Source organism: Prunus avium, chromosome 1 (genome assembly GCF_965620075.1).
Source record: "Prunus avium chromosome 1, drPruAviu1.hap1.1, whole genome shotgun sequence".
Lineage (NCBI taxonomy): Eukaryota > Viridiplantae > Streptophyta > Magnoliopsida > Rosales > Rosaceae > Prunus > Prunus avium.
Window position 1 is genome coordinate 51,064,442 of NC_142284.1, and position 13,419 is coordinate 51,077,860.

General features: G+C 36.6%; 1 protein-coding gene and 1 long non-coding RNA gene across 5 annotated transcripts; one reads left to right on the top strand and one right to left on the bottom strand.

Annotated features, from left to right (window-relative positions):
- Nucleotides 1–1,698: 1,698 nt before the first annotated feature.
- On the bottom strand, nt 1,699–8,350 carry LOC110761959 (phosphatidate phosphatase PAH2). 3 transcript variants are annotated; one of them, XM_021964544.2, is made up of 13 exons: nt 8,209–8,350; nt 6,427–8,109; nt 5,328–6,213; nt 4,393–4,700; nt 4,192–4,265; nt 3,933–4,017; nt 3,477–3,563; nt 3,298–3,370; nt 2,912–2,955; nt 2,677–2,805; nt 2,481–2,579; nt 2,221–2,363; nt 1,699–2,106 (listed from the first exon to the last, which is right to left on the bottom strand). In XM_021964544.2, the coding sequence occupies exons 2-12, from the start codon at nt 7,522–7,524 to the stop codon at nt 2,307–2,309; spliced, it is 2,940 nt and encodes a 979-aa protein (XP_021820236.1). In that variant the 5' UTR covers nt 7,525–8,109; nt 8,209–8,350; the 3' UTR covers nt 1,699–2,106; nt 2,221–2,306. The 3 variants fall into 3 exon arrangements, with proteins under 3 accessions (XP_021820236.1, XP_021820235.1, XP_088102936.1); XM_021964543.2 differs by having other exon boundaries at nt 2,216–2,363; XM_088246810.1 differs by having other exon boundaries at nt 1,699–2,130; nt 2,216–2,363.
- Nucleotides 8,351–8,496: 146 nt separating this feature from the next.
- On the top strand, nt 8,497–10,862 carry LOC148297980 (uncharacterized). 2 transcript variants are annotated; one of them, XR_015833000.1, is made up of 5 exons: nt 8,497–8,651; nt 8,772–8,850; nt 9,198–9,664; nt 10,084–10,134; nt 10,250–10,862. It is a non-coding gene; the product is annotated as an uncharacterized LOC148297980 (long non-coding RNA). The 2 variants fall into 2 exon arrangements; XR_015832999.1 differs by having other exon boundaries at nt 8,498–8,651; nt 9,189–9,664; nt 10,250–10,861.
- The last annotated feature ends 2,557 nt before the right edge of the window (nt 10,863–13,419 follow it).

Below are 13,419 nucleotides of genomic sequence, written 5' to 3' on the forward strand. Positions count from 1 at the left end.
GGTCTTGACAGCACTAATTTTCTTTCTTTGTAAAGATTCGATCAAATCCTTCTTTTTTAGTTGGTAATAGGCCTAACTTTCTTTTCATGCCAAAATTAAGAATTAATGTTAGATGCTCATCAGAAAAAACCTCTCATCAGTTTTCTCCATCCTACTGATATTGATCATCATCACCCTCTACTTGTACTCAGGCATCGTGCTCAGGCATTGTGTAAATAAAAAGAAGAATTAAATGCAAAAATGATCCCTGTGTTTTACTATGTTGGTTAATTTAGTCCTTGTGTTTTCAATTTGGCCAACTGTTAGCCAATATTGTCCATTCCGTTAAATTTGTTGTTAAATACACACAATAAACATTTTTGTGTCCTTTAAAAACCTATAAAACTTTTAAAAATTAGTCTAAAAATATTAAAAATTCATTAAAAGTAAATCATAACATAAGAAAAGAAGAAACTTGAAGAAAAAAAATGTTGTCGGGGAGGGGATGGTTTGCCCAGCGAATGGAGAGGTGGGAAGGAGAGTGATGAGCGGAGGGGCAAGACCAAGAGGGAGAGAAACAAACGAAACCAAAAACTAATACAAGGATATCCCCACAGGGCACTACCTACTGAAACATTCGGAAACGTGAAGTTAAGGATTGTGAGAGAGAGAGAGAGTGAGGTTGATCGGAGTTGGGGTGGAGGGTTATTATTGGGAGAAAGAGAGAAGAGAGAAGGGTGGTGAATTGTGGCTGGGATTGGAGATGGTGGCTGGTGGGTGGGATTGAAGGTGGTGGTGGCGGTTGGGATTAGAGTTGGCGTCTTTCTGTTTTTTATTTTTTTGTTTTAGATTTTTAGTTTTTTTAGTTTTGCTCTTATTTATTTAACTTTAAATTGTATTCAAATAGTTATTTTTTTAAATTAATATTTAAAAGTTTCTAATTTTTTCAACAAAAATTTAACGGAATAGATAACATTGGCTAACGATCCTAAACATAAGGACCGAATTAGCCAAATTTAAAACATAAGGACTAAATTGGCCAACGTGATAAAACACAAGGACCATTTTTGCATTTAAGCCTAAAAAGAATTATGTGTATTCAATTCACCATTTTGTCTTAATCTAAACATCTCTCACACTTAATTCGCAATGTATAGAGAGAGCAGTAACGATTCTTTTCTTTTTTTCTATTTTCTATTTTCTTTTAGTAACCATTCATATAAGGTACTAAAATTGAATGTACGTAAGCCGTAGGTCAAAAATTTCCACAAAGTTCACGTTTATTTCATGATTAATTAGAATCTAATTCCGTAATTAAAAAAGACTAAACTAAGAAGAAAGAGTGAGTGAATACAAGGACAGGTTATAAATATAATTTTCCATAAATATATGAATGAGAAGTAGAAGATTTTCAGGCTTTCACAAACACAAAAAGGTATCATAATATGGCGATTAAAAGTCGGTGCATCACCAGCGATGGCAAACGTGTTATGACAACAGTTGAAGCGATGGCTGAAGAAATTTGATATGGACAAAGATGGCCGTATCAGCAAAGAAGAACTCCGCCTGGCAGCAGGCTCGGGTTACGGTCTGCAGACGCAGATCGCAATGGCTTCATCATTGATGAGGATGAACTTAACAACCTTGTAGATTTTGCACAGAAGCATTTGGGTGTCAAGATCATACACCTCTGATCACCTCTATCAAATCTAGTGTACATGCACTACAAAGAGTGAATTCATAAATAAAAGAATGGTGCTGGTGACATATGTGGATACAAGTGAAATCAAACATAGGACCTCGGGTGTATTGATGCTTACTTGGAACCCATGTGAGAAAATGATATTACATTTGGAAACAAGAACTTTCCACACCAAATATATGTGTATGCCTATTTTACCCATGCGACTTCCAATAATACTTACAGATTGAAGTGTTCATGGGCAGACTATACAAAATTGGATTTAACGGAATAAAATAAAAAGGAGCAGGATAGAGGCGAGACTGATTATCCAACTCTTCCTTGCATATCTTCCATATATTGTTTCAGGTCGCTAATAAATAAGCCAGCCCAGCAATAACGCAACAAAGAAGACATTTAGCCAATGGTTCCAAGCTACATACGACCTGTGAGATTTGCCACCAGAATGTCTTGATAAAGCATTGTCATTCTACAACTCAAAATCACATGCATAGTTTCTGACAGAGTGTAAGAAAATGAGAAATCAGGATTTACCTCACCAATTTTAGAACTAATCATATGCCAAAAGTCATCTGTCCCCATATCTAGAGAGGGATAAAGAAAGCAATGAACTCTCTTCAACACCTCAAACATCGATATCAGGCGGTGGGAGTTTCCAGAAATTCCACGAATTATAGTCCTCCTGTAATGAACATGCCGGAAAGAAATTAGATATTCAAACTTGCCGGCTCTAGCTTTTGAAAGAAGGCTCCCCCAACTATAACAAACTTAAAATGAAAAAGTAATGCAGAACCAAAACCTGCTCGGATGAGTTTGTGGGTGGAAACATGCCATTCACAAGAGCATGAAGGGAGGTATATGACTTCGTGTCAATACGGCGGTTCACAGCAACCTCACCCTGCATACCCAAATATCACAAAGAAAAGTTGGCATTTGGCATAACTAAATTAGAAATATTTACATTGCTGCTAAGGTATGATGAAGATCTTAATTACCTTGGCATTAATAATGAATATTTTTCCTTTTGGGATTCCAACCTTAAGGTAGCTGAATTCATCAGTATCTCTGTTTCCAAAACCAGCATAGAACGGATTGCAATCAGAAGGGAAGAGTGATTTTATATCCTGGAAAACAGAAATGTAAGATATTAAAATACTGTTTTTTTATTTTAAAAAACAGAAACAGAAAAATAAGTGAATATATCTAGATAAATATGTAACAGAAAGTAACCTCTAAGCATGAAATCTTGAATTCATGAGGAGCTCTCCTGATAACTGAGGAAAACGGAACGTCAGTCGATGCATTAGAAATTAGATAGGATATAGTGACCGGAAAATTACATTCCTGGTGATCAAATGAAGTAATTTCTTTGCATGGAAAACATTTATATCACAGCCATTGAAATATTTTTCTCCACTAATGCATTATTCAACAAGATAAGAATGCTCCTAAACTCTATGGAAGGCAGTTTACCATTTCAGTTTATTGTCAAGATAAGTGCAAAATGAGAAATGGAACAAACATACAAGATGCTTGAAAACTAAATGGCACATATTGCAAATAAATTCAACCTCTCTTTCATTTATAGAAAAAGAAGTGCATGAGAGACCACTTACCTTCCCGAAATAGAGAAGGAAAAAGTCCATCAGGGGAAATAACAACGGGCCCATCTGGTAAAGCCTTCCCATCCTGCAAATTTGAAAACCAAGAAATAAATAAACATGAGGTTTTGGTTTCTTGATATTGATTTATCAAATGCAAGTCGAGGATTTAGCATGAATTAATTATATAACACCTGCTTAAGGTTGAATAAAAATTGTCTGGTGTGATAGGCCTGAGAAATGGCACGTGCACTCAAAAAAAGTAATTGATATCCATTCTCCTGCAGTATGTGGAAAAGAATAATCAGATCCTTGGAAGTTTCAATGTCAGTGTACTGAGTGTAGTCATGAGTTCATACAGAAAGCACAATGAAAGGAACATTATAACAAAACATGAGTCTTGTAATTTTTAGGGTGATGACACAATACAACTGAATAAGTGGGCCAGAGATGGGGCCAACAGATTAGGTTGTGGGAAGTCACCGAATGAAATTTTAACTAAATACGGTGGCTAAATGAACTGGCCATCCCATCAAATGGTGTGGAGCTATTTCACCCAACCCACCAGAGTGCTTAATATTCATATTGCAATCAGTAGATAAACACATTTGAAAATCCTGAAATTAACATAAGATGAGAACAAAACAAACCTTAATCGCTGAAAACAAATGTGCAACACCTGTTTGTGACCAATCTACCCCAACCATGGGCATGAATTGACCTAGAACATCTGATCTGCAAAACCGATGCAAATCAAGTGGGATCAGACAAATCAGGAGAAGAACTGGACCATTGTAGTTGTAGAAAACCTATTGTCATACTTCGATCTTATGTTGTTAATAATTTTCTCAGTGTACAATTTTGAACCTGAAAAATAGAAAAAGATTTGTTCTTTTATGAACAGCTTACTTGGTTATTGTCCCATCCACATCTGAGATCACTATACGAGTGTTCCATTTCCAGAGATAAATTCTGGCATCAACCTGTTGAGTATCAAAAATGAGAAGAAAGCACAGTAACCTATTTATGGGAAAAAAAAACAAATTAATCAAATAAAAATGAAAACCTCCAGCCAGAACGTGAACCCAAATAAAAAGCACAACAAACTACCTCCTGCTTCCCCAGCATTGCAGTAGAAAATCTGAAGGTTACTGTATTCCTCCCTTCCTTCAGGTTCAAGGACGCCAGCTGCTCAGATGTTGGAGTGAGTACCCTTTCTGTTTTCTTCATCCCCTTGGGTGAAAGCATATCCTTATCTCCATCCATTCCAACGGCGCTCTCTGAAGCATTCTCGGCATCGGGATTTCTACCGTCATTCAAATCTGGCTGTCTAGCCTTACTGGAATTTGATCTCCTGAAAGCGAATGGCCAGAGTTTCCAGCTTCCAGTGGAGGCAACACTTGCATTCGATGGATCTCCTGTAACAGTTTTCTCAATTGGGTGAACAGCTGTTATACCTTTTCGCTCAAATATTTGCTCTTTCCCAAAAGAAATCATCCCTAAAACAATCGAAGCAACCACAACCCATGGAAAACAATGACCGCTAATTCTTACAACAAGCCTATCATATAGATACGGTAAATTTATGAAATCCAGTTTTTTGGTGTCAAATGCTTGAGAAGCAGTGTCAGCTCCCATCCCTTCCTATAACAAGTGTTTGCGGAGAGGTATCTTTCCATAAAGCAGAACTTATGTGGCTTTCTACAGTTTGCAACTTAAGGAATATTTATGCACCAAAAAAAAAAATGAGATCATTGCAATTTGCATCACCTTGCAAACTCAGGCAATAAGTCTAACTAAGAATGAAGTGAAGGAAACTGGTTAGTGAGTTGAGTCATCACCAACCAGACTCCAGTGGCAGAGAAAAAGAAATTCACTCTGACATGGAATATATCATTTCTTAGCACCATAATATAATCTTTACCAAGAAAAAACAAACAAACAGAGTCTATGTTCAATTGCCAGAAAAAGGATATATTTCATTCCAGTGCATGAAAATACCCAAAATGTAAAATATCATACAAGTCAAAATCCAAGTTTCTTACCAACTGGACTGGCAGGAACATCTTTGAGCTCTGCTGAACCCTGAGCATTCTCAATACCAGGTATTTCTAGTGCTAACTGTTGCTCTTCGTCTCCTTCCAACTTTCTACAGCTCAAATCATGTTTACCTTGACATATCCACTTCGAGGGGTTGGCACTTGAATCCAGAGAACGGCTTAAAGGATAATGAAGATCGAGCACACTCAACTTGTCAGTCAGAGGCCTCATATTGGGTAATGACTCTACCAGCCTCCCAACTTCCTTATCAGCAGCTTTATGTCTTCTAGGAATACCAATTGCAGCCGATGTTGCCCCCAGATTTTCAATTGATTTCTCAAAATCATTAGAGGGGTTTTCTTGAACAAACTTTTCTGGAGATGAATATGATTCATAATTTGTAGTGACCGATTCTTTATTGTCTTCTGGACTACATGAGAGACTATTTTCTCCATCTACACATGACTCGATGCACTGAACTTCGGTCATTCTGATTTCGTCATCACTGAAGAGGAACTGTTGTTCCTCTAATTTCAGTGGTGGCAACACACTTGCTGCTTCTGTCACAACACCACCATTAATAGACCCAGAAGGGGTTTGTAAATCACATGTGATATCTTCATCTTTTCTATCTTTTTCATCTTGAACTTGATGGCCAGAGTCGTTTAAACTAGATATGCTCTGTGACTCAACTTCTTCGACTGAATCAGGTAATGGATTTTTATGGACCATTTGCGCAAAGCATTCTGGAACTTTCACTGGCCCTTCAAGGTCCATATTATAGTTACCTGTGCATGAATGAGAAGCTGTTTCTGGAGAACAAGTTTCAGTACCCTCCACTGGTTGCACCTTCATGGCAATATCTTCAACAAGTTGCTCAGTATCTATATCCTGATGAAGAACACTAAACACCTCAGTCTCAACGACTATTAAAACCCAGGTGCATGCTTTGTTGAGAACAATGTTAGCTAATTGATAATTTCTAACCAAATTATGTTTCCTTGCATCGCATAATAAGTCATAATAAACATTCCATCTTAAAATTCCTAAATAGGTTAAAAATTCTTCTGGTTGCTATTGCCACAGATTTGATAGGGAGATTACCTTTGATAGAAATTCAGCTATGGCATGCACTGTTTCAGCATGAACATGAACTTGCCCACTTCCTCCTCTAGCAATGTACAGTCTTTCATGAGTTTGTTCGCTGGAACCATCCATTCCCACTACCGAGCTCTCTGATGATTCACAGTAAATAAAAGAGTGAACTCTATCTATCCCATCCGCCTTCTCGGAAATGTCACAGCCAGGTAACAGTACATCTTTTTGTTCAGCAGAATGCTTGCCAGGACACGCTTCCAGCTCAACTGAATGTACAATTTGTGGATCAGAACCTGTGATATTAGATATGACTGCAATTGCCTTCCCATCATGTTCAGTTGCCTCAATCATAGATTCATCAACATCACTAGATACACTAGACACAGGCAGAGATGAGCTCGCCCTGGTTTGCTCAGAATCAATCCGCATTTCTTCATTAACCAACATATTGGGAGAAGAAAAACGGGAAGCACTATCCTTCCTGGGTTTATTAGTGGCAAGACTAGTGGACCACTTCACCTCCAAAAGGTTGGCTGCAAACTCTGCACGCTCCAAAGAATCCACCCTACTTACCGTGCTATCATCACCCTCTTCCTCCTTACACTTGCGCTCCTTCATTGACCTGCTTCCAAATAGCCCAAGAATTCGTGACTTGCGGGAATTAGTCCTGGCCAATATCTTCCCATTGGGTGCATCAATCTGATCAACTGTTGCTAAACTTTCAGCACCATAATTGCAACTTTGGGTCTCCAATGGCTGCCTCTTTTCTTGAGATCGCTCATCATTCTCATCACCGGAAGACGAAGGATACAATACAGCTTCCCCTTCTTCTACCTCCCTAAGAAAGTAAGCTTCCCCTTTATGATTCAAATACATGTGGAAATTAGCATCCTCCCCATTCACATTAATGTTGACCACCTTCTCTTTTGTCTTCAAAACCCCTTGAAATTTCCCAAACTTGACATTCCATGCTGACGATTTGAAGCTCCCATCTTCTTGCTCAACTACAATAATATCTATAGCCCCGCCAAAAGGGTGAAAGGGGCCAGAGACGGTGTACACGCCTCTGGATATGTAGCTCCCTAGCCTCCCAACCGCATACATCTTCCAATATTTGATTTCTCAGACCACCCAATTAACAAAAATCTCAATACTCAATCATAATTTACGAATCCTGTTGATTGCCTCAGGAAATCTCCAGGCCTTATAGCTTAAAGCAACAAACTTTAACCCAAGAACGTCCACACAACCACCAAAACTACCTCAAAATTCAATTTAGCTCAAAGCAGTTATTGCATGGATCAGAAAAGAACAAGATTTCTCTCTAGGATCCCATTCTTTAACACGAAGCCCCACAAACCATTGGTTTTTCGATACCCAACAAGTAAAAAATTGAGAAACAAACAAGAAAGCATCAATCAAAGACCAAAAGATGGGTCAAGAGGCTGTCTCTGCCACTATCAAAGACAAACCCAATTGAAGAAAGTGCGTGCCTGTCTGAGGAGCAAAATAAAATGAACTCACGGAACCGCCAAGCAAGAGAATAGCGGTTGGCGCAATGAAAGCATATTCCGTGTTAATTATCCGAATGTGCCAAACCACCAATCAACATTAAAATTGCAACAAATAAAAGAAGCGCATTTCCTTCCGTTATCTCTCTTTTTCCTTATTCTTCTTCTGACCGCAGTGCTGGTTGATCAAAACCCAAAAAGAGAAAAAGAAAACATTAATTAATTTATCCAACTAAAATAATAATATTAGAATTTAGATTTGAGAAATGGAACTGACCTGAAAGAAGAAGGTCAGGTTGGAGAGAGAAAGAAATGGCCAGGGGCCTACAGTCTCGCTCTATCTCAGCGGGGAGAGGGAGCAAGAGAGAGAAAGAGAGATATTGAGAGATTCTTGTTTTCTTGGCAATCTCAGTTGGGAAAATTCTACAGTGCACCTGGCGCATCAGTGCGCCACTTATTATAGACCTTTGGATGAGTAATTGGGGCATGTGGGGTAATCCAAAGCGTTGATTGTTGGTTACCGGTTAAATTGGTTGCTGTAGGTAAAATAATAAAAAAAAATACAAAAATACTTGCTCTCTCATTCAGAGACATTTCAAGTCAACTTTGGGTTGGGTTTCTCATTTCTTTATCTTCGAGTTCTATTCCTTCTACAATAGCTCTTCTCCTCCTTCTGTGACGACGAGACGATGCCGGCGATCACATCTCCTCTCCTCTCAGGTAGGTCATGCTCCTTCTTCTCCTTTTTTTATTTCATTCTCCTTTCTAGGGCTTTGGGTCTGGGTATCTTCCTTGTTCTTGCTGCTTCATCGCTGGTTTTTCTTTGTTTTGTTTTTTTAGGTTTTCACAGTTATGATTTCTTTGTCTCACTCTCATCTGGATCTCCGTGGCTAGCTTTCTCTCAACCTCTCTATGGCAGGTAAGAACTCTAATTTTCTCCCTATCTTTCTAATTGTGTAATTTAGATGATTCGCATCAGAGCAGAAAGTATTTCAACTTTGAATTATGGTCTAGGCTTTCTAACAAAATGATTTATATGTCCTATTTTAATTTAGGGTTTAATGATTTGGTTATTGAATCGCAAGTCCTTATTATTATTATTATTATTTTTGGTAATATTTTGGATTTATATAGGAATTTGGTAATTTTTTGAAATTATAATTCTTTTTTTTTTCTCTTTCGAATTTTTCTCTCCCCTTTCTCCCTCTCAGAGATATCATTGCTACTTTCTTACTTTTTTTATTATTTGAATTTGAGGGTTGGAAGCTTGAGAGTTGTTCATTCTTGATAATGATATGAGACTTTAAATTGATGGCCTTGAGACTGCATATTGTTCAAACCAAAAGCATTGGGTTCTTGAAGGAAGATGCTAGACGATGGAGCATCCATTTCAACCTTGAAGAGATATTGTAGGTTTCTATTTTGTAAACTGTGTGTATTGTGTTTGATAACTTGGAATTTTATGTACTCTGTTTACTTGAGATCTCAATGTTAAAATAATGATCTAGAACTTGAGATAGGATTGAGACATTTATTGTCCTCCACGACAATGGAGCAAATTGGTGTCCATTACAACCCATGAGATCTATGACTTCTTATAATGTATTATTTTTGTGCTTCAGATAATTTAGTCTAAATTGTAGAGTAATATATTTAGTTTCTAATCTGAATTAGTTCTGATTTTTCAGTGAACAATTCAAATTTTGGTATGGATGTTGAAGACTATGTTGTTGGTGGGTGTTCTAACATTTCTTTAAATATGATTGCATACGAATGACGTTGCTGTGAAAAAAGTCAAAAAAGTAACATGTTGATGCAATGTTGTTTCGTGATCAACTGGAAATACACAAACATTTGATTCAGTCTAGTAGGCTTAGTTGCATAGATATTTGAAGAATTAAGTCAGCATGCTAGTAATTGCTATATGGCTGATTTTGTCTTGGTGACTTATGCTATCACCCAAAGTTGGAGGTCCTATCCTTGCTAGTTGTTTGGGAACATAGAGACGTGGAGATGAATCTGCACTTTGTGTTTCCCTTGTCCAATGGTTCCCGCGAGCCCTTTTTCATCATGAGTGTTTTGATTTGCTTTCTGGTTCGTTCAATGTATAGTAAAATATCGCTATATAATTTATTTCCTCTTATTTTTGTAGCGGGAGTAGCTATCTTCATTTTACTAATCTCATTTTATTCAACTCGTGAAGGTGAGGACTTCACTAGCAAGATACATATAATGCTACAATTTTTTTTGTGAAGTTATGCTGTGATTCCCTTTTTTGTTTTCTTCTCATTTGTATTTTTTCTTGAAACATTTGACAGTACAAGGAGTCACAGAGGCAGAATAATTCGACGATTCATATATTTTGTGGCTTATGAGTTGGCGGTGTGTGTTTTATTTGGTTATGAATTGGGTGAATAGTAGTTTGAGTGAGTGTCATGTCAAGGTGGTTGCATAAGAAATACACAAATTCTTGGGAAGAATACGATTTCTTGGATTGTTTATTAGGAGTAGGATGTGTTTAATTGTTGTCGACATTTTGTTTAGTTTTTCATATATGCGATTAGAATGGTTAAAAGCACAAAAATTATGTTGTTTTTACTTTTAGGTACTTAAATCATGGAAGATAAGAAAAATGAAATGACAGTGGTCATTTGGCAATTACCATTCAGACGATTGGCTTTCACAAATTAGAATGGCAATTACATAGTGCCTATTTGTCAATTGCCAACATGATGTGGCTGTGATGTAGCAATATAAAGGAATTTTGTATGAGCTTGGTGACGTAAGGCATGGGCTGAATTGAAGATGGGAGTGTAGTAGATTGTAGTTCAATTGTTTTGCTCTATTTCTACTGTTGTTATTTAGGCTTCAGATCTTGATTGTAGTTCAGTTTTTTTTTTCTTCCTTCTTGTACTTGGCATTTAGTTTGTTTTATTTTTTTGCCTGAAATACTTGGCATTTAGTTTTAATGTATTGCTTTTGATGGACAAGTTATCCATTCCCATTATGTGTACTTAGTAGGATATTTCATTAAACTCATGGTTATGAGAAATATAAATAATTATAAAAACTATTGATTTGTTTTCTTTATGTTATTGGCAGCCTTTTTAATTTTGAGAATGTAAATACATTATGTGATTTGTCAATGCAATTGACAAATAGATAGTGCCATTTGTATTTTAGTTTTGCAATTGACAAACAAAGAATTCTCATTTGCATTCCAATCGTGCAAAGGCTGTGACACCTATTGAACTTATAGGAAAATTCTACAATGGGCGTGGTGTATCCAAGCGCCCAAAATATCAGACATTGGATGAGTAAGTGGAGATGAGGGTTAAATCCACACCATTGAATGCTGGTAACCTGTTAAAAGGGTTGGTGTAGGTAAAAGTGAATAAAATAAAAATTAAATGGAAAAAGAAAAAGAAAACAAGAAAAAAAAAACAGAACGACAGAAAGGGAGAAGGGAAGATCGTGAATTGCTGCATAGGCAATCCCACCAACGACACTCTCTCTTTCATCTCTCCCTCTCTTCCCCTACATGTGAATCGCTTGATTCTGGAGATGAATTGAGAAGATCTTAAATCTCGGTGGCTGGGCATTTTTGCATGGTTCACAAAAAACCAGTGGAAACGAGTTGATGTTGCTGAAACGTATTTAAGTGGCCATTGCAAAGGTAAAATTAATAGCTTTATTATCCTTGTCCACACTTGAGTTCCCAAAGACCAGCAATATAACATTTTGCTATATTGATCTGCTCAAAGAAAACCAGCTATTTCTATGGGTAATTTTCCCTCTATGAAATCAAGTATCCCTCTACAAAGAGAATGACGTCTAGTACAATATTAAGGTAACTAGGGACATTAGGAAACTAAATTGAGTCCTTATATGTGTAAACACAAACATTTACTATATTAAGGTCTTGTTTTACTCGGTTTTGGACAGTTATGTTCCATATGATTGTAAAATGCATCCTTAGTCTTGTAATATTGTAATTTACAAAGATAAAGACATGCAGTACAATATTAGGGTAAATGGGAACATTCAGATGGTAAATTGGGTCCTTATACTTGTAAACTCGGATGTTTACAATACTAAGGTCTTGTATTACTCTTTTATGGATAGTTATGTTCTAGAGCATTGTAAAACCCATCCTTAATCTTGTAACATCGTAATTTACAAAGAGAAGGACGTCTAGTACAATATTAAGGTAACTAGCGACATTAGGAAAGTAAATTGAGTCCTTATACGTGTAAACACAAATGTTTAGTTTTCTCAATTTGTTTTTGTGAATTCCACTGATACAATTGGATTTCACATATTCAATTACCTGCTTCCTGTCTGTCAATTTGATTTTTGTAAATACAATTGCTTTTCAATTACCTTGTGTCCAACAATGTTTGTTATTTACTTGTCACTAAGTTATTAACACTTGCAATGAAAGTAAAAGTTAATTGATATGCTAAATTCTATTGTTTTTACTTTTAGGTACTTAAATCATGGAAGAGAAGCTAAATTAAATGACAGTGGTCGTTTGGCAATTACCACTTAGACGACCGGCTTCCGCAAATTAGAATGGCACTTACATATTCATTTTTTTTTAAAGGAAATAACATAATGGCAATTACATAGTGCATGTTTGTCAATTGCCAACATGATGTGGCTGTGCTGTAGCAAAATAAAGGAATTTTGTATGAGCTTGGTGACGTAAGGCATGGGCTAAATTGAAGATGAGAGTGATGTGGTTAAGTCCCAGTCCTTTTTAATGTGGTGGAATGTAGTTAAATTTTTTTTCTTTCTATTTCTATTGTTATTTAGGTTTCGGTCTACTAAATAATTGATATATGCTACCAAAGTCCTTCCCTTCGTTGGCACTAGAAACAAGCTTTCGGTTTTATTACTTTGATCTTGATTTTCTTTTCCTTGATACGCACTTAGATTTTAGTTTGAAGTTGTCATGGTCCATAGGACTTATATTTTGGCTGTTTAGTTGTTTTCTTTTTCCTGGAATCATAAACTTTCATGTAGTGATGATGTTTTGGGGGCTTGAGTTGTTTCTGTTATTCTCTGCAAGCTTGTGACAACTTCTACTGGGATCCTATTTTAATTTCACTTGTTGGCAAAGATAACAGTTATTGGGCTAGTAACAGAATGCTTATCAGAATCCCATCTCAAATATCCCTAAGCAAATGTTACACCATCCTTCCCATTACCTAACTCTGATTTCACTTTTAAATACAATCTAAGGGAAAAGACAAAAAGAACTAGCAAGAACAAACAAAGCAGAGACAGTAAAACAGCGAAAAAGCCCAAGTCTTTATGTTATTGGCAGCTTTTTCAATTTTGAGAATGGAAATACATTATGTGATTTGTCAATGCAACTGACAAATAGGTAGTGTCATTTGCATTCGTGTCTTGCAAATGACAAACAAAGCAGTCTCATTTACATTCCAATTGCGCAATTACAAGCTATAATGGATAGACATAA

Excerpts from the sequence above, each read along its gene's own strand:
- LOC110761959 (XM_021964544.2), bottom strand. The coding sequence starts at position 7,524 with ATGTATGCGGTTGGGAGGCTAGGGAGCTACATATCCAGAGGCGTGTAC. Across the intron at positions 6,214-6,426 it reads TAGCTGAATTTCTATCAAAG|GATATAGATACTGAGCAACT; the intron begins GTAATCTCCCTA and ends GTTCTTCATCAG. Across the intron at positions 3,564-3,932 it reads ATTTGTTTTCAGCGATTAAG|GAGAATGGATATCAATTACT; the intron begins GTTTGTTTTGTT and ends CACATACTGCAG.